General features: G+C 50.0%; 1 protein-coding gene across 4 annotated transcripts in view; it reads left to right on the plus strand.

The window, feature by feature from the left end:
• Window positions 1-26,280, plus strand: part of abcb6a (ATP binding cassette subfamily B member 6 (LAN blood group) a) — a 341,190-nt gene that overhangs the window by 123,064 nt on the left and 191,846 nt on the right. For all 4 annotated transcript variants that reach the window (XM_070875170.1, XM_070875168.1, XM_070875171.1 and 1 more), the window contains 4 exons: window positions 11,682-11,791; window positions 15,543-15,608; window positions 16,623-16,748; window positions 17,339-17,415. In XM_070875170.1, coding sequence (XP_070731271.1) covers window positions 11,682-11,791; window positions 15,543-15,608; window positions 16,623-16,748; window positions 17,339-17,415 — 379 coding nt within the window. The remainder of the gene's footprint in view (window positions 1-11,681; window positions 11,792-15,542; window positions 15,609-16,622; window positions 16,749-17,338; window positions 17,416-26,280) is intronic.

The following is a 26,280-nucleotide window of genomic DNA, read 5'->3' on the forward strand; positions in this document are numbered from 1 at the left end:
TACACATAAACAAATTCATTCCGAGACTGGTTTCTGGGCAAAGCAGTGGAGACAAACGCTGCAATTAATCGAGGCAGTTGAATGTTGCAATGGGGGACCATAGGCTCCTATTGCAGGAGGACCGAGATAGCGTCAACTGTACTCACCTTGGTGCTCCTGTGATGGAAAGCAGAACTTGTGCAGCCTTCCATGTCACAGAAATCCCTCTCCATTCATTGCAGTGCTACAGTCATCATCATAGGAAGTCCCTCAGAGTTGAGGATGACTTGCTTCCACTCTCGAAGTGAGTTCTCAGGTGATTGAGGAGTCCAATGCGGGAAGTACAGTCTCTGTCACCGGTGGGGCAGACAGTGGTTGAAGGAAAGGGAGGGTGGGGAGCCTGGGTTGGCGCATGCTCCTTCCGCTGCCTTGGTTTCTGCATGTTCTCCGCAATGGGACTCGATGCTTTTTCTTCATTTTGGGCAGTCATGGGCCAGGGATTCCCAGGTGTCGGTGGAGATGTTGCACTTTATCAAGGAGACTTTGAGGGTGTCCTTGAAACGTTTCCTCTGCCCACCTGTGGCTCAGTTGCCGTGTCGAAGCTCCACGTAGAGCGCTTGCTTTGGGAGTCTCGTGTCGGGCATGCAGAAACGTTTCCTGTCCAGTCCCGTCAGAATCTTATATGTTTCCATGAGATCCCCTCTCATCCTTCTAAACTCCAGTGAATACAGGCCCAGTCGATCCAGTCTCTCCTCATATGTCAGTCCTGCCATCCCGAGAATCAGTCTGGTGAACCTTCGCTGCACTCCCTCAATAGCAAGAACGTCCTTCCTCAGATTAGGAGACCAAAACTGAACACAATATTCCAGGTGAGGCCTCACCAAGACCCTGTACAACTGCAGTAAGACCTCCCTGCTCCAAAACTTAAATCCCCTCGCTATGAAGGCCAACATGCCATTTGCTTTCTTAACCGCCTGCTGTACCTGCATGGCAACTTTCAATGACTGATGTACCATGACATCCAGGTCTCGTTGCACCTCCCCTTTTCGTATTCTGCTGCCATTCAGATAATATTCTGCCTTCATGTTTTTGCCACCAAAGTGGATAACCTCACATTTATCCACATTATACTGCATCTACCATGCATTTGCCCACTCACCTAACCTGTCCAAGTCACCCTGCAGACTCTTAGCGTCCTCCTCACAGCTCACACCGCCACCCAGCTTAGTGTCTTCTGCAAACTTGGAGATATTACACTCAATTCCTTTATCTAAATCATTGATGTATATTATAAATAGCTGGGGTCCCAGCACTGAGCCCTACGGCACTCTACTAGTCACTGTCTGCCATTCTGAAAAGGACCCGTTTATCCCGACTCTCTGCTTCCTGTCTGCCAACCAGTTCTCTATCCACGTCAAAACATTACCCCCATTACCACATGCTTTAATTTTACACACCAATCTCTTGTGTGGGACCTTGTCAAAAGCCTTTTGAAAGTCCAAATACACCACATCCACTGGTTCTCCCTTATCCCCACTCTATTAGTTACATCCTCAAAAAATTCCAGAAGATTTGTCAAGCATGATTTCCCTTTCACAAATCCATGCTGACTTGGACCTATCATGTCACCTCTTTCCAAATGCGCTGCTATGACATCATTAATAATTGATTCCATCATTTTACCCACTACCAATGTCAGGCTGACCGATCGATAATTCCCTGGTTTCTCTCTCCCTGTTTTAAAAAGTGGGGTTACATTGGCTACCCACCACTCCAGAACAACTGATCCAGAGTCTATGGAATGTTGGAAAATGACTGTCAATGCATCCGCTATTTCCAAGGCCACCTCCTTAAGTACTCTGGGATGCAGTCCATCAGGGGATTTATCTGCCTTCAATCCCATCAATTTCCCCAACACAATTTCCCGACTAATAAGGATTTCCCTCAGTTCCTCCTTCTTACCAGACCCTCTGACCCCTTTTATATCCGGAAGGTTGTTTGTGTCCTCCTTAGTGAATACCGAACCAAAGTACTTGTTCAATTGGTCTGCCATTTCTTTGTTCCCAGTTATGACTTTCCCTGATTCTGACTGCAGGGGACCTACGTTTGTCTTTACTAACCTTTTTCTCTTTACATATCTATCGAAACTTTTGCAGTCCGTCTTAAAGTTCCCTGCAAGCTTCCTCTCGTACTCTTATTTTCCCTGCCCTAATCAAACCCTTTGTCCTCCTCTGCTGAGTTCTAAATTTCTCCCAGTCCCCGGGTTCACTGCTATTTCTGGCCAATTTGTATGCCACTTCCTTGGCTTTAATACTATCCCTGATTTCCCTTGATAGCCACGGTTGAGCCACCTTCCCTTTTTTATTTTTACGCCAGACCGGGATGTACAATTGTTGTAATTCATCCATGCGGTCTCTAAATGTCTGCCATTGCCCATCCACAGTCAACCCCTTAAGTATCATTCGCCAATCTATCCTAGCCAATTCACGCCTCATACCTTCAAAGTTACCCTTCTTTAAGTTCTGGACCATGGTCTCTGAATTAACTGTTTCATTCTCCATCCTACTGTAGAATTCCACCATATTATGGTCACTCTTCCCCAAGGGGCCTCGCACAACGAGATTGCTAATTAATCCTCTCTCATTACACAACACCCAGTCTAAGATGGCCTCCCCCCTAGTTGGTTCCTCGACATATTGGTCTAAAAAACCATCCCTTATGCACTCCAGGAAATCCTCCTCCACTGTATTGCTTCCAGTTTGGTTAGCTCAATCTATATACATATTAAAGTCACCCATGATAACTGCTGCACCTTTATTGCATGCACCCCTAATTTCCTGTTTGATGCCCTCCCCAACATCACTACTTTGTTTGGAGGTCTGTACACAACTCCCACTAACATTTTTTGCCCTTTGGTGTTTTGCAACTCTACCCATGTAGATTCCACATCATCCAAGCTAATGTCTTTCCTAACTATTGCATTAATCTCCTCTTTAACCAGCAATGCTACCCCACCTCCTTTTCCTTTTATTCTATCCTTCCTGAATGTTGAATACCCATGGATGTTGAGTTCCCAGCCCTGATCATCCTGGAGCCACGTCTCTGTAATCCCAATCACATCATATCTGTTAACGTCTATTTGCACAGTTAATTCATCCACCTTATTGCGGATACTCCTTGCATTAAGACACAAAACCTTCAGGCTTGTTTTTTTAATACCCTTTGTCCTTTTAGAATTATGATGTAGTGTGGCCCTTTTTAGTTCTTGCCTTTGTTTACTCGGCCTTCCACTATTGCTTTTTACCTTTCTACCATCTGTTTCTGACTCCATATTACTTCGCCCTATCTCGCTGCATAGGTTCCCATCCCCCTGCCATATTAGTTTAAACACTCCCGAACTGCATTAGCAAGTGTTACCCCCAGGAGATCAGTTCGAGTCCTGCCCAAGTGCAGACCGTCCCTTTTGTACAGGTCCCACTTCCCCCAGAACTGGTTCCAATGTCCCAGGCATTTGAATCCCTCCCTCTTGCACCACTGCTCAAGCCACGTATTTATTCTAACTATCCTGCTCCCTCTACTCTGATTAGCACGTGGCACTGGTAGCAATTCAGAGATTACTACCTTTGAGGTCCTACTTTTTAATTTAACTCCTAGCTCCCTAAATTCAGCTTATAGGACCTCTTCCCGCTTCTTAACTATATCGTTGGTACCTACATGCACCACGACAACTGGCTGTTCACCCTCCCCCTCCAGAATGCTCTGCAGCTGCTCAGAGACATCCTTGACCCTTGCACCAGGGAGGCAACATACCATCCTGGAGTCTCGGTTGCGGCCGCAGAAACTCCTATCTATTCCTCTTACAATAGAGTCCCCTATCACTATAGCTCTCCCACTCTTTTTCCCACCCTTCTGTGCAGCAGAGCCACCCACGGTGCCATGAACCTGGTTGCTGGTGCCTTCCCCTGGTAAGTCATCTCCCCCAACAGTATCCAAAACGGAATATCTGTTTTGGAGGGAGATGACCGCAGGGGACTCCTGCACTCCCTTCCTGCTCTTGCCTTGTCTCTTGGTCACCCATTCACTATCTGTCCTAACCCTTACCTGCGGTGTGACCAACTAACTCAATGTGCTATCCACAACATTCTCAGCATCGCGCATGCTCCAGAGTGAGTCTATCCGCAGCTCCAGTGCCGTCATGCGGTCTGTCAGGAGTTGCAGCTGGACACACTTCCCGCACACATAGTAGTCAGGGACACTGGAAGCGTCCCTGACTTCCCACATAGCACAGGAGGAGCATGACACGGGTCCGAGCTCTCCTGCCATGACTTAACCCTTAAATTAATTTATTTACTAAAATTTACTTAAACACCAAACAGCTGCCAATTAAACCAATCTAAAAGTCAGTCTAAAAGAGAGTTATACTTACCAGTCGAACAGCCAACCATTTACCAGCTAGGCTGTGATGTCACCTCTCGATTTCGCATCCCTCTATCTTTGTCTGCAACTGGTTTGGCTGGTCTCTGGGCCTCCGTCTCCTACTCTCGCACTCCTTATTAGCTGCTCTAGTGTCAGCACTGGTGGGAAAAACAAGACAAAACAGCACCTGCCACCCCCACTTGCCCGAACTCACCCACTTACCAAACTCAAAAATGCCACTCTATGCTGTGGAGGTTATTGATGGAGGTGTCTCTGCTCTTCTTGGGAACCACTACTCGATTGCCCCATAGAAGGCAGTCTGCCTGGATAGACATTTCATCTTTGCGCCGCTGGAACGGCTTTATCTCTTCCTGCATTTCCGCTGGGACACTGGACCCGCTCCCGTGAAGCACACAGCCTTTGACTAGGGATAATAAGGGGTCCTAGCTCGTCCAGGTTTTGATCTGCCGGGCAGTGGCAGGTGATTTCTCACTCTCAAATGCTTCCATAACCATGGCTAGATCTGCGAGCTGCACCATTTCCACCCCGTGTGGGCAATAGCAGCCTACTGAGAGCATCGGCGCAGTTTTCTGAGCCTGGCCTGTGGCGTATGGTGTGGTTGTACGCGGACAATGTGAGCGCCATCTCTGGATGCGGGCCGATGCGTGGGTATTCATCCCTTTACTCTCGGAAAACAGGAATATGAGTGGCTTATGGTCAGTTTCCAATTCGAATTTTAGCCCAAGCAGGTATTGATGCATTTTCTTTACCCCATAGACACACGCTAACGCTTCTTTCTCAATCATGCTGTAAGCTCTCTCAGGCTTAGACAGACTCCTGGATGCATAAGCAACTGGTTGCAGTTTCCCGAAATCATTAGCTTGTTGCTTTATATACCCGACGCCATATGACGACGCATCACATGCTAGTACCAAACGCTTACATAGATCATACAACGCAAGCCATTTGTTTGAGCATAACAATTTTCTTGCTTTTACAAAGGCATTTTCTTGGCTTTTGCCCCAAACCCATTCGTCCCCTTTTCGTAGTAAGACATCTTGTGGTTCTAATAGTGTGCTGAGACCCGGGAAGAAGTTACCAAAGCAGTTCAGGAGTCACAGAAACAACCGCAGCTCTGTCATGTTCTGTGGCCTCGGTGCGTTCTCGATTGCCTCTGCCTTTGCGTTTGTGGGCCTGATGCCGTCCGCCGCAATCCTCCTTCCCAGGAACTCCACTTCAGGCGCCAGGAAAGCGCACTTCGAGCGTTTTAACCTGAGCCCCACGCGGTTGAGTCGACTAAGTACCTCCTCCAGGTTCTGCAGATGCTCGACTGTGTTCCGACCTGTGACCAAGATGTCATCCTGGAATACCACAGTGCACGGTAAGCTTTCCATGTTTCTCTGAAATATCGCCGCCGCTGATCGAATTCCAAACGGGCATCTGTTATAAATAAAAAGACCTTTGTGCGTGTTGATGCAGGTGAGGCGCTTCGATGATTCCTCCAGTTCCTGCGTCATGTAGGCTGAAGTCAGATCCAGCTTCGTGAACGTCTTTCCTCCCGCCAGCGTTGCAAAGAGGTCGTCGGCCTTTGGTAGTGGGTATTGGTTCTGCAGGGAAAACGATTGATAGTTACTTTGTAATCGCCACAGATTCTGACGGTGCCATCTCCTTGAGGACAGGAACGATCGGGCTGGCCCACTCGTTGAACTCGATCGGTGAGATGATGCCCTCTCTTTGCAGCCGGTCTAGCTCAATCTCTACCCTTTCTCTCATCATGTATGGAACTGCTCTTGCCTTCTGATGGATGGGTCGCGCCCTCGGTGTTAGGTGGATCTGCACTTTTGCTCCTTGGAATTTCCCGATGCCTGGTTCGAACAGTGAAGGAAATTTGTTTAAGACCTGGACACACAAAGTGTCGTCAGCGGGCACCAGTTCCAGCGTATCTTTCCCAACCAGCTCCTGCCGAGCAGCGTGGGACCATCGCCCGGTACCACCCAGAGTGGTAGCTTGTGCACCGCTCCATCGTAGGAGACTTTTACAGTAACACTGCCGATTACGGGAATCAGTTCTTTCGTGTAAGTTCTTAGTTTCGTACGAATTGGAGTTAAGACTGGCCTTGAGGCCTTGTTGCACCACAATCTTTCGCAAGTCTTTTTGCCTATGATGGACTGGCTCGCGCCTGTGTCCAGCTCCATTGACATCGGGAGTCCATTTAGTTCAACATTCAGCATTATCGGGGGACAATTCGTGGTGAATGTGTGCACCCCATGTACCTCTGCCTCCTCTATCTGAGGCTCTGGTTCGTCATGATCCTCCGTGGATCTGTCCTCCTCTGCAACGTGGTGGTTTGCAGGTTTAACAGGCTTTGCAGCTCACCTGCACATACGCTGGAGGTGTCCCATTGTTCCACAGCCCGTGTAATCGTACCCTTTGAATCGGCATGAATGGAAACGATGATCACCCCTGCAGCGCCAACAAGGTGTTAATGGCCTTGCATTCATCACCCTTGATGGTGGACTCCGACATCTGCAGACGTGCAGCTGCAGGCATGTGTGACCTGCCCTGTATGTTGCGATTTGAAAACAACATCACTTTGTTCACAGTACTTGTAGCAGTACTTGTGTGCTGAGAGTTTTGCTTCGTATTGTCACTGGTGGCAATGAACGCCTGGGCTATCGATATGGCCTTACTCAAGGTTGGGGTCTCGACAGTCAAAAGATGGTGAAGTATGGTTTCGTGGCCAATGCCAAGTATGAAAAAGTCTCTGAGCATGTGCTCTAAATGTCCTTCAAATTTGCAATGTCCTGCAAGGCATCTTAGCTCAGCGACATAACTTGCCACTTCCTGGCCTTCAGACCTTTTGTAGGTGTAGAACCGGTACCTTGCCATCAGAACGCTTTCCTTCGGTTTCAAATGCTCTCGGACCAGTGTGCACAAATCATCGTACGATTTCTCCGTGGGTTTTGCTGGAGTGAGAAGATTCTTCATGAGGCCATACGTTGGTGCCCCACAGACGGTGAGGAGGATCGCTCTACATTTGGCAGCGCTCTCTTCCCCATCTAGCTCATTGGCCACGAAGTATTGGTCAAGTCGCTCCACAAAAGTTTCCCAATCATCTCCCTCCTAGAATTTCTCCAGGATGCCCACTGTTCTCTGCATCTTTGGGTTTGATATCTGTATCTCGTCGTCAGTTATGTATGGAGAAAGTGTCAGACTGAACACTGTGAGCTCAAAGTAAAGTGAGACCTTAGTCTTTTACTGCAGGTCTCTGGAGTGCCTCTCCAACCTGTGAGGCCTCCTTAAATACCTGTGCTCCCAAGGGATTGTGGGATCCCTTGGGACTCCAGGGGATGAGCCCTCTGGTGGCTGTACAGAGTAAATACAAGTTTACATATATAACACTTTTTAAATGTGGTGAGGGTTTCTGCCTCTACCACCCTTTCAGTCAGTGAGTTCCAGACCCCCACAACCCTCTGCGTGAAGAAATTTCCCCTCAAATCCCCTTTAAATCTTTGAACAATTACTTTAAATTTATCCCCCTTGGTTGTTGACCCCCCTTTTAATGGAAATAGGCCCTTTCTATCCACTTTATCTAGGCCCCTCATAATTTTATGCACTTCAATGAAGTCTCCCCTCAGCCTCCTCTGTTTCAATGAAAACAGATCCAGCCTATGCAATCTGTCCTCCTAGCTTAGATTTTCTACTCCCGGCAACATCCTCGTAAATCTCCTCTGTACTCTCTGCAGTGCAATCACGTCCTTCCTGTAATGCGGTGACCAGAACTGCACGCAGTACTCCAGCTGCGGCCTAACCAGTGTTTTAGACAGTTCAAGCATAACCTCCCTGCTCTTGTATTCTATGCCTCGGCTAATAAAGGCAAGCATTCCATATGCCTTCTTCACCACTTTATCTACGTGGCCTGCTACTCGTACTCGGAAAGTTAAGGTAATTTTTACTTTGAAAAGATGTTTGGTTTAGAAAATCAGTCAGCCTATTGAAGTATTACTCTAATGGCTGATTAGAAACATAGAAACATAGAAAATAGGTGCAGGAGTAGGCCATTCGGCCCTTCTAGCCTGCACCGCCATTCAATGAGTTCATGGCTGAACATTCAACTTCAGTACCCCATTCCTGCTTTCTCACCATACCCCTTGATCCCCCTAGCAGTAAGGACTTCATCTAACTCCTTTTTGAATATATTTAGTGAATTGGCCTCAACAACTTTCTGTGGTAGAGAATTCCACAGGTTCACCACTCTCTGGGTGAAGAAATTCCTCTTCATCTCGGTCCTAAATGGCTTCCCCCTTATCCTTAGACTGTGTCCCCTGGTTCTGGACTCCCCAACATTGGGAACATTCTTCCTGCATCTAACCTGTCTAACCCCGTCAGAATTTTAAACGTTTCTATGAGGTCCCCTCTCATTCTTCTGAACTCCAGTGAATACAAGCCCAGTTGATCCAGTCTTTCTTGATAGGTCAGTCCCGCCATCCCGGGAATCAGTCTGGTGAACCTTCGCTGCACTCCCTCAATAGCAAGAATGTCCTTCCTCAGGTTAGGAGACCAGTTCAGCTTTGTCATTCCAACCTGCTCCCTCTCAAATCCTGTCCCTTCTGATGCTCCTTAGTATTGTTTAGCCCTTCCTCTTCCCCTCTCCCACACTTGGCATCGTTTGTTGCCATGGCAAAGCTGAAGGAGGATATGAGACAGGAGCCCAGAATAGGAAGATGATGCTGTGGGACAGGCACAGGAGGATGCAAGCCAGAGCCCTAGGCCGAGAAGTGAGTGCGCGTGAGAGCTTCTGACCAGCCAGTTACCCATCTAACTGATTGTATGGATATGGTGAGAAGGAAACAGTGAGAAAGTATCAGGAGGTGAGTAACAAAGAAACTTAAGAGTGGAAATACTGAAAGAGGAGAATGAGGGGACTTAAACTAAGTAATGGACAAGCTCAGAAAAGGAACAGCCCAGTGATGCTCCCAATACTGGTGGTACTAACCCAGGGGATGGCTTAGTGTTGCTCTTAATACTAGTGGTACTAACCCAGGGGATGGCTCAGTGATATTCCTAATACTGGTGGTACTAACCCAGGGAATGGCCCAGTGATACTCCCAATACTGGTACTAACCGAGGGAATGACCCAGTGTTGCTCCCAATACTAGTGGTACTGGACTAGGGGATGGCTCAGTGATGCTCTTAATACTAGTACTGGACCAGGGGACAGTCCAGCGATGCTCCTAATTTCAGCACAGGAGGCAGCCTGGTGGAACAGCGCTAGTCTGCTCTTCATACTGTGGAGTGCCCGACTCTTATCCACTTGCTCATTACAGCATTTCTCAACGAATACAGTTTAGATGAGTAAGTATTATCAAGCTCAACTGACATCTCTCTGATCTGCCTTCAAATCCAGCGCAGACGGGTGGGATACAATTTTCCTTTCTCTGTGGCTGTCATTGTGCTACATTAAGTAACCCCACTGTTATCATTAAACCCCATTAAATGTGTGATATACTCATACACTGTCCACTTAAAGTACATACCCAGCAGTACAGTTATCAATTCTGCTCTTGCAAACTTGATTCTGTCTGGATGAGCTTTTACAGCACAGAAGGCCGCCATTTGGCCCATCATGCCGATGCCGCCTCCTTGAAAGAGTTATCCAATTAATTCCACTCATCTGCTCCTTCCCCATAGCCCTGTATTTTTTCCCTTCAAGTATTTATCCAGTTCTCTTTTGAAAGTTACGATTGAATCTGCTTCCACCGCCCTTTCAGACAGCGCGTTCCAGATCACAACAACTCGCTGAGTAACAAAATGATTCCTCATGTCGTCTCTGGTTCTTTTGCCAATCACCTTAAATTGGTGTCCTGTGGTTACCAGCCCTTCTGCCACTGGAAACAGTTTCTCTATCAAAATCATTTACTCTATCAAAACCATTTTGAACGCCTCTATCAAATCTCCTCTTAACCTTCTCTGCTCCATGGAGAACAACCCCAGCTTCTCCAGTCTATCCACGTAACTGAAGTTCTTCATCCCTGGTTCCATTCTAGTAAATCCCTCCAGCACCCTCTCCAAGGCCTTGGCATCCTTCCGAAAGTGCCATGCCCAGAATTGGACACAGTCCTCCAGCTGAGGAGCGTGTGCAACTTGAAGGGATGAATTAAGTGTATCCTGTCAGGAGTGTATCGGCTTAAACTCCTTTCCCTAGTGTATCGTATTCAATGCAGCGGCTCACCACCACCTTCGCAAGGGCAATTGGGGATGGGCAATAAATGCTGGCCTTACCGGCAATGTCCACATCCCGTGAATTAATATTTTTTAAACACTGTCATCATCATAGGCAATCCCTCGGAATCGAGGAAGACTTGCTTCCACTCGAAAAATGAGTCCTTAGGTGGCTGAACAGTCCAATACGAGAACCACAGTCCCTGGTGGGACAGATAGTCGTTGAGGGAAAGGGAGGGTGGGACTGGTTTGCCGCACGCTCCTTCCGCTGCCTGCGCTTGGTTTCTGCATGCTCTCGGCGACGAGACTCGAGGTGCTCAGCGCCCTCCTGGATGCATTTCCTCCACTTAGGGCGGTCTTTGGCCAGGGACTCCCAAGTGTCAGTGGGGATGTTGCACTTTATCAGGGAGGCTTTGAGGGTGTCCTTATAATGTTTCCTCTGCCTACCTCTGGCTCGTTTGCCGTGAAGGAGTTCCGAGTAGAGTGCTTGCTTTGGGAGTCTCGTATCTGGCATGCAGGCAATGTGGCTTGCCCAGCGGAACTGATCAAGTGTGGTCAGTGCTTCGATGCTGGAGATGTTGGCCTGGTCGAGGATGTTATGTATGAAGGGAAGAGTCTGACTGGATACTGTGAGCTCAAAGTAAAGTGTGACCTTAGTCTTTTATTGCAGATCTCCAGAGTGCCTCTCCAACCTGAGAGGCCTCCTTAAATACCTGTGCTCCCAAGGGATTATGGGATTCCCTTGGGACTCCAGGGGAAGAGCCCTCTGGTGACAGAGTATATACAAGTTTACATATATAACAGAGGACGCTAACGTTGGTGTGTCTGTCCTCCCAGGGGATTTGTAGCATCTTGCGGAGACATTGTTGGTGCCCACTCAGTGACAACATTGAGTCAGAGTGACAATCTGGTTCCTTGTTGGAATTTCTACTCAACATAACCGATGTTGTGACCTGAGCCACTGGCCCTGGGGTTTAGGTTGAGCCTGTTGGCGTTGCTGGGTCTGTTGACGTAAGCCATAGTCACTGTTTCGTGCTAACTGCTGCTGTTCCTTTGGCCTGCAGCCATAACCATTGTGATAACTGAATGGAGAACAAAGTACAGGAGAGAAATGAACACCAGGGACAACGAAGCAAAGTCCAAGGCCGTCGACTCTTTGCTCAACTTTGAGACGGTAAGGCTGATTTGGCGAGATTGTTGCTCTTCTGGTGTTGGGGAGCCGCTGGAGAGGAGTGGGAGATGTTGAAGGATTGCTCGGTGGTGGGTGGAAGCAGGAGGCACTGGGGACGGGCTGGTAGAGAGGGGATCGAGGTGCTAAGGGGTTGCTGGGGGGGGGGGGGGGGGCGGGCTGCTAAGCAGTTACTGCAAAAAGGGGAGCAGGTTATTTTGCCAAAATTTTGCCAAAGTTGGCGCCAAGTTCAGACTTGGCTAATTCACTCCTGTTTGTGGCAGTAGAGCTTCAATTTCACCTCGCTCACTGGCATAAAGTAAAAGAAAGATCTTGTCCAATTCCATCTTTCACAACCTCACGTCGCCCCAAAGCGCTTAGCAAGCCGATGAAGGACTTTTGAAGTGCAGTGCCATGGGATATTTTACGTCCACCTGAACGGACAGGTGGAGTTTCGGCTTGATTGTCTCTTCCAAAAGCCGGCATCTCTGACAGTGCAGCACTCCCTCAGCACTGCACCGGGAGTGTTAGCTTGGATTTTGTGCTCAAGTCTCTGGAGTGGGGGACTTGAACCCCCACAGCCTCAGAGGTGAGGGTATTCCCCTCTGAGCCACGGCTGAGATAGCAGCAGGCACAACACTGAGTCTCTGGGCAGACTGCTGCTGTGGACTGATTCCTGCCAATCGCCTTTGATTCTTTCTTCTCCCATGTTACAGGATTTGCGGGGGGGAGTGGGGGAGAAATTAGCCTGGTTTGCGCCTCCTATTAGCACCTGTTGAGGGGTTCTCGACCGGCCGCAGCGAATTCACCGACACCCGCGAACTTCCCTGGCGGTTTAGTGCTAACGTTAACACTTCCCGCCTCGCCCTCTTGCGCTCTGTAGAGCTTGACATCATCGGTTGCGAGGCGCCCCGTTAGCGTCCCGCATTTGGTATTCGCTCCCGCCCCCTGCAGCATCGCCGGGCGTCAGTAACTGCAGCTGCAGGAGGCATTGTCACCTTGGCTGGCCACTTGAGTGCTAATTGGAGGCAGTGGTGGTCAGGTAGGGCAAAAATGTATTAATCTCCCCCTTTCTGGTGTCTTCTTTTTTTTTGACCCCGCGATTCATCGGCCCTCCACTCTCCGTGGTGGCCTGGCCCAGCAGTCTGTGTGGGCCCCTGGCCTGCGAACACCATCGGAGCAGGCCGGGGAGCGGAAAACATAGAAACATAGAAAATAGGTGCAGGAGCAGGCCATTCAGCCCTTCTAGCCTGCACCGCCATTCAATGAGCTCATGGCTGAACATGAAACTTCAGTACCCCCTTCCTGCTTTCTCGCCATAACCCTTGATCCCCCGAGTAGTAAGGACTTCATCTAACTCCCTTTTGAATATATTTAGTGAATTGGCCTCAACTACTTTCTGTGGTAGAGAATTCCACAGGTTCACCATTCTCTGGGTGAAAAAGTTTCTCCTCATCTCGGTCCTAAATGGCTTACCCCTTATCCTCAGACTGTGACCCCTGGTTCTGGACTTCCCCAACATTGGGAAGGGGCAGCGTGGCGGCATATACCACTCCAGGGAGCAGCACGTGCTGGAGCAGGAGAGCAACGGCAGCGAAAAGGAACGTCACCAAGGTCCAGGTCGGTGATTGAAGCGTAGGCAGGTACATCAGGAGCGGCGAGAGATTGTAGAGGGAAGTGATCGGGGCCCAGGCGAGGCGAGGGTTTTCGGGGCCCAGAAGAGGCGAGGGCCCAGGGGCAGCACAGGCCCAGCCCACACTGCGATATGTGTGGGCGCGCTGGGTCCGTGCAGCAGAGCAGGTCTCCAGTCGTCCTGGTTAACCCTTGCCACTGGACCAAGACCTCGCTCTGTCAAGCCCCGTGTGGTGGCTGGTGTGCAACGGTCACCCCACGTTAAAACAATCCACCCACAGGCATCTTCCACCCCCTCAATGGGAGTTCAGCACTGGAACATCGGGTCCTTCATTGAAACACCTGTGAACTCGTGGAAGCAAGTCATCCTCGTTCGAGGGACCGCCTATGATGACTCTCTTAGAGTGCTTGGGGCTGTTATGCACATACGCATGTCCCAAGGCTCCACAGAGGGAGGATGAAGATTGAATCCAACCAACATTGGCCTTTCCCTTTAAGCGAGGGAAGGAGCCTCCAAAGACGTCAGTGCTGCCCAGGACATTGTTCAGCGCTCTGCCGCTACTGCCCCTCTCAGTCACTTTAGCGCTCTAAGGGAAGTGATGGCACTTGATTTAGTGCTCCGCTTCCTTCTTGGAGCGCTAAAGCGGGAGTTCCCGGGAGGAAAGAATCTTTTGAGCTTGCCGATACTTTTACGCCCCCCTGAAAAAGTCACCGCTCCAAACTAGCCCTTGATGTTTTAATGAAAATGTCCAAATGTAAAGGTTGAGATATTAACTCTGCCTTCTCTTGTGGCTTTCATTGGCTTTAGTGAATCGGTGCCCTCCTAAATTATCTTTTGATCTAATTACTGCTTTGGTGCTGGAAGGAAGAGAATTAGCGAGATGTTTAACAACACAGGATTGCACTTTCTGCTCTGTAAGCCGCAGAACATGATGAGACGTAAAAGATGCAGACGTGCTTTTAGCTCTCAAACTACAAACCTGTGCCTCGCAGCATTCTGGAAAGCCATCAAAGGTTTTAGCATTTCCCACCTCTTCCTGATTCTTTCCCCTGAAACTTTCTGCTTTGCTACTGGGCTCATATGGACTTCAAAGCATACTTGAATACAAAATGGTACTGATCAGGTAAAACAGAATTATTTGCTTCCGTCTGGTATTCTAAGTGGCTCCCTGCACATGTACAGTACAAAGTGAATGAAAAGAATCAATTCACTTACTGTCAACGCTCTGAGGGATAGAAGTTGAATAAACTCCCAAGGCGTTCTGCACATCCGTGTGTCGGCTTATTATCCTTTCAGATGCGATAATTCTTTGAGATCCTTTCTGCCTGATCTATTGGTTCAGGTGGACATTGAAGATCCCGCTGCACTATTTTGAAGAAGAGCAGGGGAGTTCTTCCCATGTGTCCTGGCCAATATTTATCCCTCAACAGATCGCTAAAACAGATGAACTGGCCATTGTCACAGTGCTGTTTGTGGGAGCTTGCTGTGCGCGAATTGGTTGCTGCGTTTCCTACATTATAACAGTAACTACACTTCATTGGCTGTAGAACGCTTTGGGTCCTCCTGAGCTGGTGAAAGGCACTCTAGAAATGCAAGTCTTTTCTTCGTCAAGGGGATGGCCCAGCACAGCCAATGGGGAGCAGCACTCGAAGGGAATGCAGGACAAAGATGTAGGTTCAATTTTCATGACCCGTGCTTCTGTCCGGTATAGCTCTGCCTCGGTGTGTTGAATCACTCCTCAACCAACACCACCAAGTCAGATTAACTGGTCAGTCAACTCATTACCTACATAACAGTTGCTGTACCCCAAGAATAGTTCACTGTCTGAAGCACATGGGCACAGCACAATAGTGGGATAAGGCGCTATATAAATCTAAGCCCGTTTTTCTTCTCCGCTGTCCATCCTCTCTCTCCACCTAGACACATACACCATGACATTTTGAAGTACAATAAATTATTGTTGGAAATCCTGCCTGTTGGCAACGCACCAATTGAAGATCTATCTGACTGCTTCAGTCAAAGAGCGTTTGGATCTATTTGTTTGCTGGTGAGATCCCAAATGTCGTGTTTTTCATTTCTGTATTGCTGGCATTACCGAGTGACCTCGTCTTTCCTTCCCTTCAGGTGAAGTATTACAATGCTGAGAGTTACGAGGTGAACCGTTTCAATGATGCCATACTGAAGTATCAGGTAAGAGTGTCAGGAGAAGGACATCTGAATCTTGACAACTCTGCAGAATAGCTCAGCTCCTTTTACATTGGTTTAGCTCTACAGCTGTGCTGCTGGCTCCCGGCACAGGGGTCTGTACTGCCACCGGCTCCCGGCACAGGGGTCTGTACCGCTACCGGCTCCCGGCACACGGGTCTGCCCTGCTCCCAGCTCCCGGCACAGGGGTCTGTACTTCCTCCGGCTCCCGGCACAGAGGTCTGTATTCCTCCGGCTCCCGGCACAGGGATCTGTATTCCTCCGGCTCCTGGCACAGGGGTCTGTACTTCCTCCAGGTCCCGGCACAGGGGTCTGTACTTCCTCCAGGTCCCGGCACAGGGGTCTGTACTTCCTCCAGGTCCCGGCACAGGGGTCTGTATTCCTCCGGCTCCTGGCACAGGGGTTTGTACTTCCTCCGGCTCCAGGCACAGGGGTCTGCACCTCCACCGGCTCCCGGCACAGGGGTCTGCACCTCCACCGGCTCCCGGCACAGGGGTCTGCACCTCCACCGGCTCCCGGCACAGGGGTATGCCCTGCTCCCAGTTCCCGGCACATGGTCAGGTGAGTGCTGCCGCTGGCTCCAGCAGAGTAAACCTTGCCTGATTCACTAAAGCTGCCTCTTCCCAGCTGCATGCCTTTGCACACTGGCATATTTACTTTGCTCTTGTGCCTATTGGCTCCTCACGTCCATTCACCTCTGGGACCTGGGATTAAATCCTGCCCTAACTCATGGTGGGGAAATCTCCTCCATGAGGTACCTATGTGAAGTGAGTTTGGGGGAGGTGGGGGGGGTGGTCTCGGAATCCACAGTGTAATCCAAACCCAATGCCAACCAGTGTAAAAGCAACTTTTGGCAGACATGGATTTAAGAGACACTCACCAAGTGCCAGACCATTCTTGTTGTGAATTTGAGCATTATGATTGATATATTTGGTTCATTCACACTGGTTCCTGGTGCAGGATCTGCTGCTCATGCCTCTCAATATTACTTCTGTTTAGGTGGCCGAATGGAAAACGAGCGCCAGTCTAGCGTTTCTAAACCAAACCCAGAACGTGGTCATTGGCCTCGGGCTTCTCGCTGGATCACTACTCTGTGCCTACTTTGTCACAGAGAAACGCTTTACAGTAAGTGGCTTCTCTTACTCTGGGTCAGTGCTGAAATTCAAAACAAAGGGGCAACTTCTGTGTATTTCACCCCATTTTGTGTGCTTTGCACCTTGTCCCATATATCTTACAATTAGTTCTCTCCAACTTGCGCCCTGCCCCGCCCATGTCTCGGGTACTGCCCGGCCCATGTCTCGGGCCCATGTCTCGGGCCCATGTCTCCCGCTCTGCCCCGCCCATGTCTCCCGCCCTGCCCCGCCCATGTCTCGGGCCCATGTCTCGGGCCCTGCCCCGCCCATGTCTCGGGCCCTGCCCCGCCCATGTCTCCCGCCCTGCCCCGCCCATGTCTCCCGCCCTGCCCCGCCCATGTCTCCCGCCCTGCCCCGCCCATGTCTCGGGCCCTGCCCCGCCCATGTCTCGGGCCCTGCCCCGCCCATGTCTCGGACTCTGCCCCGCCCATGTCTCCCGCCCTGCCCCGCCCATGTCTCGCGCCCTGCCCCGCCCATGTCTCGGGCCCTGTTCCGCCTCTGTCTCCTGCCCTGCCCCACGGATCACATTATTCAAAATCTCTCATGTTGTAATTAAATGCGTGTCCTTGTTTTTCTGCATAGGTTGGTGACTACGTCCTGTTTGGCACTTACATTATTCAGCTTTACACACCCCTCAACTGGTTTGGAACCTATTACAGGTTAGTGGCTTCTGATATTGCTGTTGCCTCTTTCACTGTAACCCTCTCCTCCTGCCATCTGCTTCCTTCAGTGTAATCCTTTCTCACTTCCATGTGTTCCCTCACTGTAACCCTCTCACTGTGGTGTGTTCCCTCACTGTAACCCCCTCACTGCTGTGTGTTCCCTCATTGTAACCCCCTCACTGCTGTGTGTTCCCTCATTGTAACCCCCTCACTGCTGTGTGTTCCCTCATTGTAACCCCCTCACTGCTGTGTGTTCCCTCACTGTAACCCCCTCACTGCTGTGTGCTTCCTCATTGTAACCCCCTCACTGCTGTGTGTTCCCTCACTGTAACCTCCTCACTGCTGTGTGTTCCCTCACTGTAACCCCCTCACTGCTGTGTGCTCCCTCAGTGTAACCCCCTCACTGCTGTGTGCTCCCTCAGTGTAACCCCTCACTGCTGTGTGTTCCCTCACTGTAACCCCCTCACTGCTGTGTGTTCCCTCACTGTAACCCCCTCACTGCTGTGTGTTCCCTCACTGTAACCCCCTCACTGCTGTGTGCTCCCTCACTGTAACCCCCTCACTGCTGTGTGTTCCCTCACTGTAACCCCCTCACTGCTGTGTGTTCCCTCACTGTAACCCCCTCACTGCTGTGTGTTCCCTCACTGTAACCCCCTCACTGCTGTGTGTTCCCTCACTGTAACCCCCTCACTGCTGTGTGTTCCCTCACTGTAACCCCCTCACTGCTGTGTGTTCCCTCACTGTAATCCCCTTACTCTATCACGTGCCTCCTTCGCTCTAACACTCCTTTAAATGAAGGTAATTTGGCCGATAGCTGTCTTTCTTTTCTGCTTTATATTCTTCTGTCCATCCCTGTTTTGTGTGACTCAGTAGTTGTGTTTGGTGTGATGCCTTCACGCCGCTGGGGGCCCGAACGCCTGGTCGCTGCTGGAGAGGCCCTCGGCGGCGTGCAGGCGTTCGAGCCCCCCAAACCTCTCTCCAGCGGCGTTCGGGCCCCCTTCGGAAACGACTGGGCCTCTACTTCCCCGAAGTGCTCCAGGTGTGGCCTAGCCAGGGCTTTGTGCTGCTGCAGAGGGCTGGCAGCGCCCATGGAACAGTACCAAGGGAGGGAGCTTACGACTGAGTTTCATTTCATTTTAAATTTTTAAATCAACTTGGGAAACTTTTAAATACCTTGGGAAAACTTTTTTAAAACTTCTGAAGAAACTTTTAAACAATGTGGAGGAACTTTCAAGAATTATTTTCTATTAACATTTTTTATTAAGGAATTGAATACTGTACCCCAATCTAACTAGAAAATAGTTTTGTGTGTTTTATTAGCATCATTTTCAATCATTTGAAACCGGGTTATTCACGACGACCCCCGGCGAGCAGGTGTGTCTCCAACCAGGCGACTGGGACATCACCCCCCCTCCCCCCCCCCCCCCCCCCCCCACGGGGGCGGGGGGGACCGAAATCCCTCCAGCGGCAGGCCGACATCCCTCTCCTCATCGACGGCTAGACCTCTCCTTCCCCACTGGTGACCTGGCCTCTTCTACTGGTGAGCATCACGGCCATGACTCTTCCACCCTCCCACTCCTTGCTGACCTCCCTCTCGGAACTCCTGCGGACAACTGACCTTCCTAATGCCTACCCCCAACCAAGCCTCGGGCCACCTCCCATCAAGCTTCCGGCCAACATCTCACCGTAGGCTCACACAGCAGGGCCAGGTCTCCAGTTGTCTTGGACCCCCTTGCCACTGGACCAAGACCTTGCTCAGCTAAGCCCGTGTGGTAACCGGTTTGCAAAGTCCAGCCCACGTTAAAAGAATTCACACACAGGCATCTTCCACTCCGTTAACATGTAGTTCGGGACCTCGAACGTTAGGACCCTCATGGACAACTCCAACAGTGACAGGCCACACCGCCATAATCGCCCAGGAACTTAGGTGCTTTGACATCGACATCACCACCCTAAGCGAGATCCATCAGGCAGGGGAAGGCCAGCTCAAGGAACAAGGTGGAGGTGACACCTTTTTCTGGAAAGGAAAACCAGAGGAAGAACGCCACCTCCACAGAGTCGGCTTCGCCGTCAAAAATGAGTTGGTCGATCGCCTCAAAGACTCCCCCTGCGGGGTTAATGACTGCTTCGACTCATCCTATCCCGAATCAATCCGCCACAGTCATCAGTGCATACGCCCCAATACTCGATGCAACAGATGAAACATAGACATAGAAACATAGAAAATAGGTGTAGGAGTAGGCTAATGATCATGGCTGATCATTCACCTCAGTACCCCTTTCCTGCTTTCTCTCCATACCCCTTGATCCCTTTAGCTGTAAGGTCCATATTTAACTCCCTCTTGAATATATCCAATGAACTGGCATCAACAACTCCCTGCGGCAGGGAATTCCACAGGTTAACAACTCTCTACGTTAAGAAGTTTCTCCTCATCTCAGTCCTCAATGGCCTATCGCTTCTCCTAGGACAATGTCCCATAGTTCTGGACTTCCCCAACATCGGGAACATTCTTCCCGCATCGAACCTGTCCCGTCCCGTCAGAATCTTATATGTTTCTATGAGATCCCCTCTCATCCTTCTAAACTCCAGTGTATAAAGGCCCAGTTGATCCAGCCTCTCCTCATATGTCAGTCCAGCCATCCCTGGAATCAGTCTGGTGAACCTTCGCTGCACTCCCTCAATAGCAAGAACGTCCTTCCTCAGATTAGGAGACCAAAACTGAACACAATATTCCAGGTGAGGCCTCACCAAGGCCCTGTACAACTGCAGTAAGACCTCCCTGCTCCTATACTCAAATCCCCTAGCTATGAAGACCAACATACCATTTGCCGCCTTCACCGCCTGCTGTACCTGCATGCCTGATGTACCATGACACCCAGGTCTCGTTGCACCTCCCCTTTTCCTAATCCGCCATTCAGATAATAATCTGTCTTCATGTTTTTGCCCCCAAAGTGGATAACCTCACATTTATCCACATTACACTGCATCTGCCATGCATTTGCCCACTCAACAAATCACCCTGCAGCCTCTTAGCATCCTCCTCACAGCTCACACCGCCACCCAGTTTAGTGTCATCTGCAAACTTGGAGATATTACACTCAATTCCTTCATCCAAATCGTTAATGTATATTGTAACTAGCTGGAGTCCCAGCACTGATCCCTGCGGCACTCCATTAGTCACTGCCTCCCATTCCGAAAAGGACCCGTTTATCCCGACTCTCTGCTTCATGTCTGCCAACCAGTTCTCTATCCACGCCAGTACATTACCCCCAATACCATGTGCTTTGATTTTGCACACCAATCTCTTGTGTGGGACCTTGTCAAAGGCCTTTTGAAAGTCCAAATACACCACATCCACTGGTTCTCCCTTGTCCACTCTACTAGTTACATCCTCAAAAAATTCCAGAAGATTTGTCAAGCATGATTTCCCCTTCATAAATCCATGCTGACTTGGACCAATCCTGTCACTGCTCTGCAAATGCGCTGCTATTTCATCCTTAATAATTGATTCCAACATTTTCCCCACTACTGATGTCAGGCTAACCAGTCTATAATTACCCATTTTCTCTCTCCCTCCCTTTTTAAAAAGTAGTGTTACATTAGCTACCCTCCAGTCCATAGGAACTGCTCCAGAATCGATAGACTGTTGGAAAATGATCACCAATGCATCCACTATTTCTAGGGCCACTTCCCTAAGTACTCTGGAATGCAGACAATCAGGCCCCGGGGATTTATCGGCCTTCAATCCCATCAATTTCCCCAACACAATTTCCCGCCTAATAAGGATATCCTTCAGTTCCTCCTTACTACTAGACACTCTGTCCCCTAGTACCTCCGGAAGATTATTTGTGTCTTCCTTCGTGATGAGACCAAAGAGAGTTTTTATTCCAACCTCGAAACATCCCTGTCCCGCGTCCCCGCGGGCGACAAACTGATCCTCCTGGGTGATTTCATCGCCAGGGTCGGCAAAGACACAGCCCTCTGGGGAGGCGTGATTGGCAGAGAGGGGGTAGAGAAAGCCAACTCCAGCGGTACCCTACTCCTGGCAAAATGTCTAGAACATGAACTCCTCATCACCAACACCCTGTTCCGCCAGAGGGACAAATACAAGGCATCGTGGCAACACCCTCGCTCCAAATACTGTCACCTGCTCGACTGTCATCGTCCGAGCCAGGGATCACAAGTATGTGCGCATCACCCGCGCCTTGACAGGAGCTGACGACTGCTGGACGGACCAGCGCCTAACCCTATCCATCATCGACGTTAAAAAGCCCCAAAGCAGAGGGGACAGCAGAAGCAGTGCTGACAAAAAGTCAATGCCGGGTAATTTAAAGACCCAGCAAAGAGAGACCTATACAGCCAGCGCCTCACAGCTAACCTGGCGTGCCTTGATGACCCTGAGATGATGAATGCCCACAGCACTTGCTCTGCCTCCAGGCCTCTATAACCAGTGTCTGTGAAGAGACACTTGGTCACTCAACCAGGAAACACCAGGACTGGTTTGATGAGAATGATCAGGAGATCCAGGAGCTAATAGATCGCAAGCGCAGAGCGGGAGCAGCAAAGCAACATTACAGGCGGCTCAAGGCTGAGGTCCAACAAAAACCCTGGGACCGAGAGAACAGGTGGTGGATGGAGAAAGCACAGGAGATACAGCAACTGGCCGACGGCCATGATGTGCGAGGGTTCTTCATCGCAGTCAAGGCCACCTATGGTCCAAACTCCCAAGGCCCCACCCCACTCCTGGCCAAAAACGGGGAAACACTCATCAAGGACATCGAGGCAGTCAGGGCCCGCTGGAAGGAGCACTTTGAAGATCTCCTCAATCGAGACTCTGCCTTTGACTCGAGTGTTCTCAACTCCATCCCGCAGCATGTGACCCGTCACCACCTCAGTCGCACGAGGTTGGAAAAGCCATAAGACAGCTCAAGAACAAGAAGACTACTGGAGCGGATGGAATTCCTGCTGAGGCGCTAAAGTATGGCGGAGAGGCGCTGTTGGCGCGGATACATGACCTCATCTCTCTCATCTGGAGGGAGGAGAGCATGCCGGGAGATCTCAGAGATGCAGTGATCGTGACCATCTTTAAAAAGGGGACAAGTCCGACTGTGGCAACTACAGGTGAATCTCCCTGTTATCAGCCACTGGGAAAGTCATCGCTAGAATCCTCCTCAACCGTCTTCTCCCTGTGGCCGAGGAGCTCCTCCCGGAGTCGCAGTGCGGATTTTGTCCCCTGCTGGGCACAACGGACATGATCTTTGCAGCGCGACAACTGCAGGAAAAATGCAGGGAGCAGCGCCAGCCCTTATACATGGCCTTTTACGACCTTAAAAAGGCCTTTGACACAGTCAACCGTGAGGGTCTATGGAGCGTCCTCCTCCGTTTCGGATGCCCCCAAAAGTTCGTCACCATCCTCCGCCTGCTCCACGATGACATGCAGGCCGTGATCCTTACCAACGGATCCATCACAGACCCAATGCACGTCCGGACCGGGGTCAAACTGGGCTGCGTCATCGCTCCAACCCTCTTCTCAATCTTCCTCGCTGCCATGCTCCACCTCACTGTCAACAAGCTCCCCGCTGGAGTGTAACTAAACTACAGAACCAGTGGGAACCTGTTTAACCTTCGCCGCCTCCAGGTCAGGTCCAAGATCACCCCAACCTCTGTCGTCGAGCTACAGTACGCGGACGACGCCTGCGTCTGTGCACATTCTGAGGCTGAAATCCAGGATATAGTCGACGTATTTACTGAGGTGTATGAAAGCATGGGCCTTACGCTAAACATCTGTAAGTCAAAGGTCCTACACCAGCCTGTCTTCACCGCACAGTACTGCCCCCCAGTCATCAAGATTCACAGCACGGCCCTGGACAACGTGGACCATTTCCCATACCTCGGGAGCCTCTTATCAACAAAGGCAGACATTGATGCGGAGATTCAACACCCCCTCCAGTGCGCCAGTGTAGCCTTCGATCGCATGATAAAAAGTGTTCGAAGACCAGGCCCTCAAATCTACCATCAAGCTCATGGTCTACAGGGCTGTAGTAATACCCGCCCTCCTGTATGGCTCAGAGGCGTGGACCATGTACAGAAGACACCTCAAGTCGTTGGAGATATATCACCAACGATGTCTCCGCAAGATCCTACAAATCCCCTGGGAGGACAGATGCACCAACGCTAGCGTCCTCGCCCAGGTTAACAGCCCCAGCATTGAAGCACTGACCACACTCGATCAGCTCCACTGGGCAGGCCACAGAGTTCGCAAGCCAGACACCAGTTTCCCAAAGCAAGTGCTTTATGTGGAGCTCCTTCACGGCAAACGAGCCAAAGGTGGGCAGCAGAAACGTTACAACGCCACCCTCAAAGCCTCCCTGATAAAGTGCGACATCCCCACTGACACCCAGGCGTCCCTGGCCAAAGACCACCCTCAGTGGAGAAAGTGCATCCGGGAGGGCGCTGAGCACCTCGCGTCTCGTCGCCGAGAGCATGCAGAAATCAAGCGCAGGCAGCGGAAGGAGCGTGCGGCAAACCAGTCCCACCCACCCCTTCCCTCAACCACTGTCTGTCCCACCTGTGACAGAGTCTGTGGCTCGCGTATCGGACCGTTCAGCCATCTAAGGACTCACTTTAGGAGTGGAAGCAAGTCTTCCTCGATTCCGATGGGGCTGCCTATGGTGATGATGAGTTTGGTGTGGTGGATGTTCAGTGGTTTTCTGTATTTCTGATCGCTGAACAGTGTGTGGAACCGTTGTCTCTGTGTTTCACATCAATGGATCTGCTGTGCTGTATCTGTGTGTCTGCAGTGTCTGAGTCACACAGGAACTTGTTTTTGGAAATGAGCAGACTTGAGAGAGCACACACGTGTTCGGCGAGACATTAGCCTGCCTCCCACCTGTGGCTCCCAGTTGAGGTCGTAGAGAATCTTTGAGTAGCTCAGAATTCCATGCATGTGTGTTCCAAGGTTTACACCGTCTGCAGCTGGCCAAGTAAGCTCCAAACAGGCTGTATCTCATTAAGGGAAGTGGAGAGAACATTTAAGAAATGGCACAAATTGATCCACACACTGAGGTGAAACATCTGTAAACTACATTGGGACTAGTGCCAGGGAGGGTTTTATTTTTCTTGTCTATTTCATTAATAAAACTGGGCATTGCAGCAACGGTAGGATGTTTGTTTCAGAAGCAGATGTGTTCACCATCTGTCCAGCTGGTCTCCATCACACCCACCAATATCTGTCCTGATGTTGTACAGCATTTCTAGCTGATGGCTCCTATCCACTCTCAGTAGAGGATAGAAGAACCTACCAGCGTTTCTTGTTGGTGCAGATAGATAGGCAGCAGGACGTACTGAAAATAAGACAACAAAACCCACAAACCACCGTGAGTTTCGCATTCCACTAATTCCCGCATCCCCAACTCCCTTCGCCCTAACATTGGTGTCTGGACGCTCTGGGCCCTACGCTCTGGAATTCCCTCCCTAAGCCTCTCCACCTCTCCTTCTTTAAGAAGCTCCTTAAAACCTACCTCTTTGACCAAGACTATAGTCATTTGGCTTATTATTTCCTCCTTTGGCTCAGTGTCAGTTTTGTTTGATTATGCTCCTGAGAAGCACCTTGGCATGTTTTGCTATGCTTGAGGTGCTATATAATTGGGTCGACTAGACCTGTATTCACTGGAGTTTAGAAGAATGAGAGGGGATCTCATTGAAACGTATAAAATTCTGACTGGGTTGGACAGACTGGATGCGAGGAGGATGTTTCCCCTGGCTGGGAAGTCTAAGGTCACAGTCTCAGGATACGGGGTAGGAAATTTAGGACCGAGATGAGGGTGATGAACCTATGGAATTCTTTACCACAGAAGGCTGTGGAGGCCAAGTCACTGAATATGTTTAAGAAGGAAATAAATAGATTTCTAGACACAAAAGGCACAAGGGGTATGGGGGAAAAACGGGAATATGGTGTTGAGATAGAGGATCAGCCATGATCATATTGAATGGCGGAGCAGGCTCAAAGGGCCAAATGGCCTACTACTGCTCCTATTTTCTATGTTTCTATAATGCAAGTTGTTGAAAATAAGACGGAGAATTAGTTCTGTGCCTGACTTGTATGCTTAATAATCCAATACTTTCTCAATTGGTAAAAGAATACAGGCCAGGAAAGCCCAAGGTTCAATCCCTGGTCTGTGGTGAGCTAGCCGATCTCGGCCGTAACAGCAGTAAGGGCGTCACAGTTGGCCTCAGAGCCTCTGGATTAGGGAGGACAAAATTGACCAGGGAGCATCCGTACCTTTATGGAGAGGAGAGAAAAACCAACCCGAACCCCAGAGAGAGTCAGTGCCTTCAGGAGTGGAGAGAAACCATCCCTACTCCAGGGAGAGTCCGTGCCGTTAGGAGAGGGGATAGAGAAATCTTGTGCCTGCCTCATTGTTCTCCGTAACTAAACTGGGTCTGATTTTTCACCGACCCTCAACAGAAAAGACTTGCACCTATTTAGCACCTTATCACATCTTAAACATCATAAAGCACTTCATATATGGTGAATATCTTTGAAGTGCGATGGCAGTAGTTATGTTGTCATCTGTTTGATTGATGGAGGAATGTTGGCCAGGACACCAGGAGAACACTCTGCTCTTCAAATAGTATCTTAGAATCTTCAGCATCCACTTGAACCGTCGAAAGAGGCAGGCAGGGCCTCGGTTTATTGTCTCATTATGAAGGACAGGATCTCAGCAGCACTTTTGAGGACACAATGAAGTGTCAGCCTAGATTATGTGCTCCAAGTTTTGATCTGGGGCTCAAACCCACATCAACCCCAGAGTGGCTGCAGGGCATTCTGGAGAGGGAGGGTGAACAGCCAGTTGTCGTGGT

This window comes from Pristiophorus japonicus, chromosome 3 (genome assembly GCF_044704955.1).
Source record: "Pristiophorus japonicus isolate sPriJap1 chromosome 3, sPriJap1.hap1, whole genome shotgun sequence".
NCBI lineage: Eukaryota > Metazoa > Chordata > Chondrichthyes > Pristiophoridae > Pristiophorus > Pristiophorus japonicus.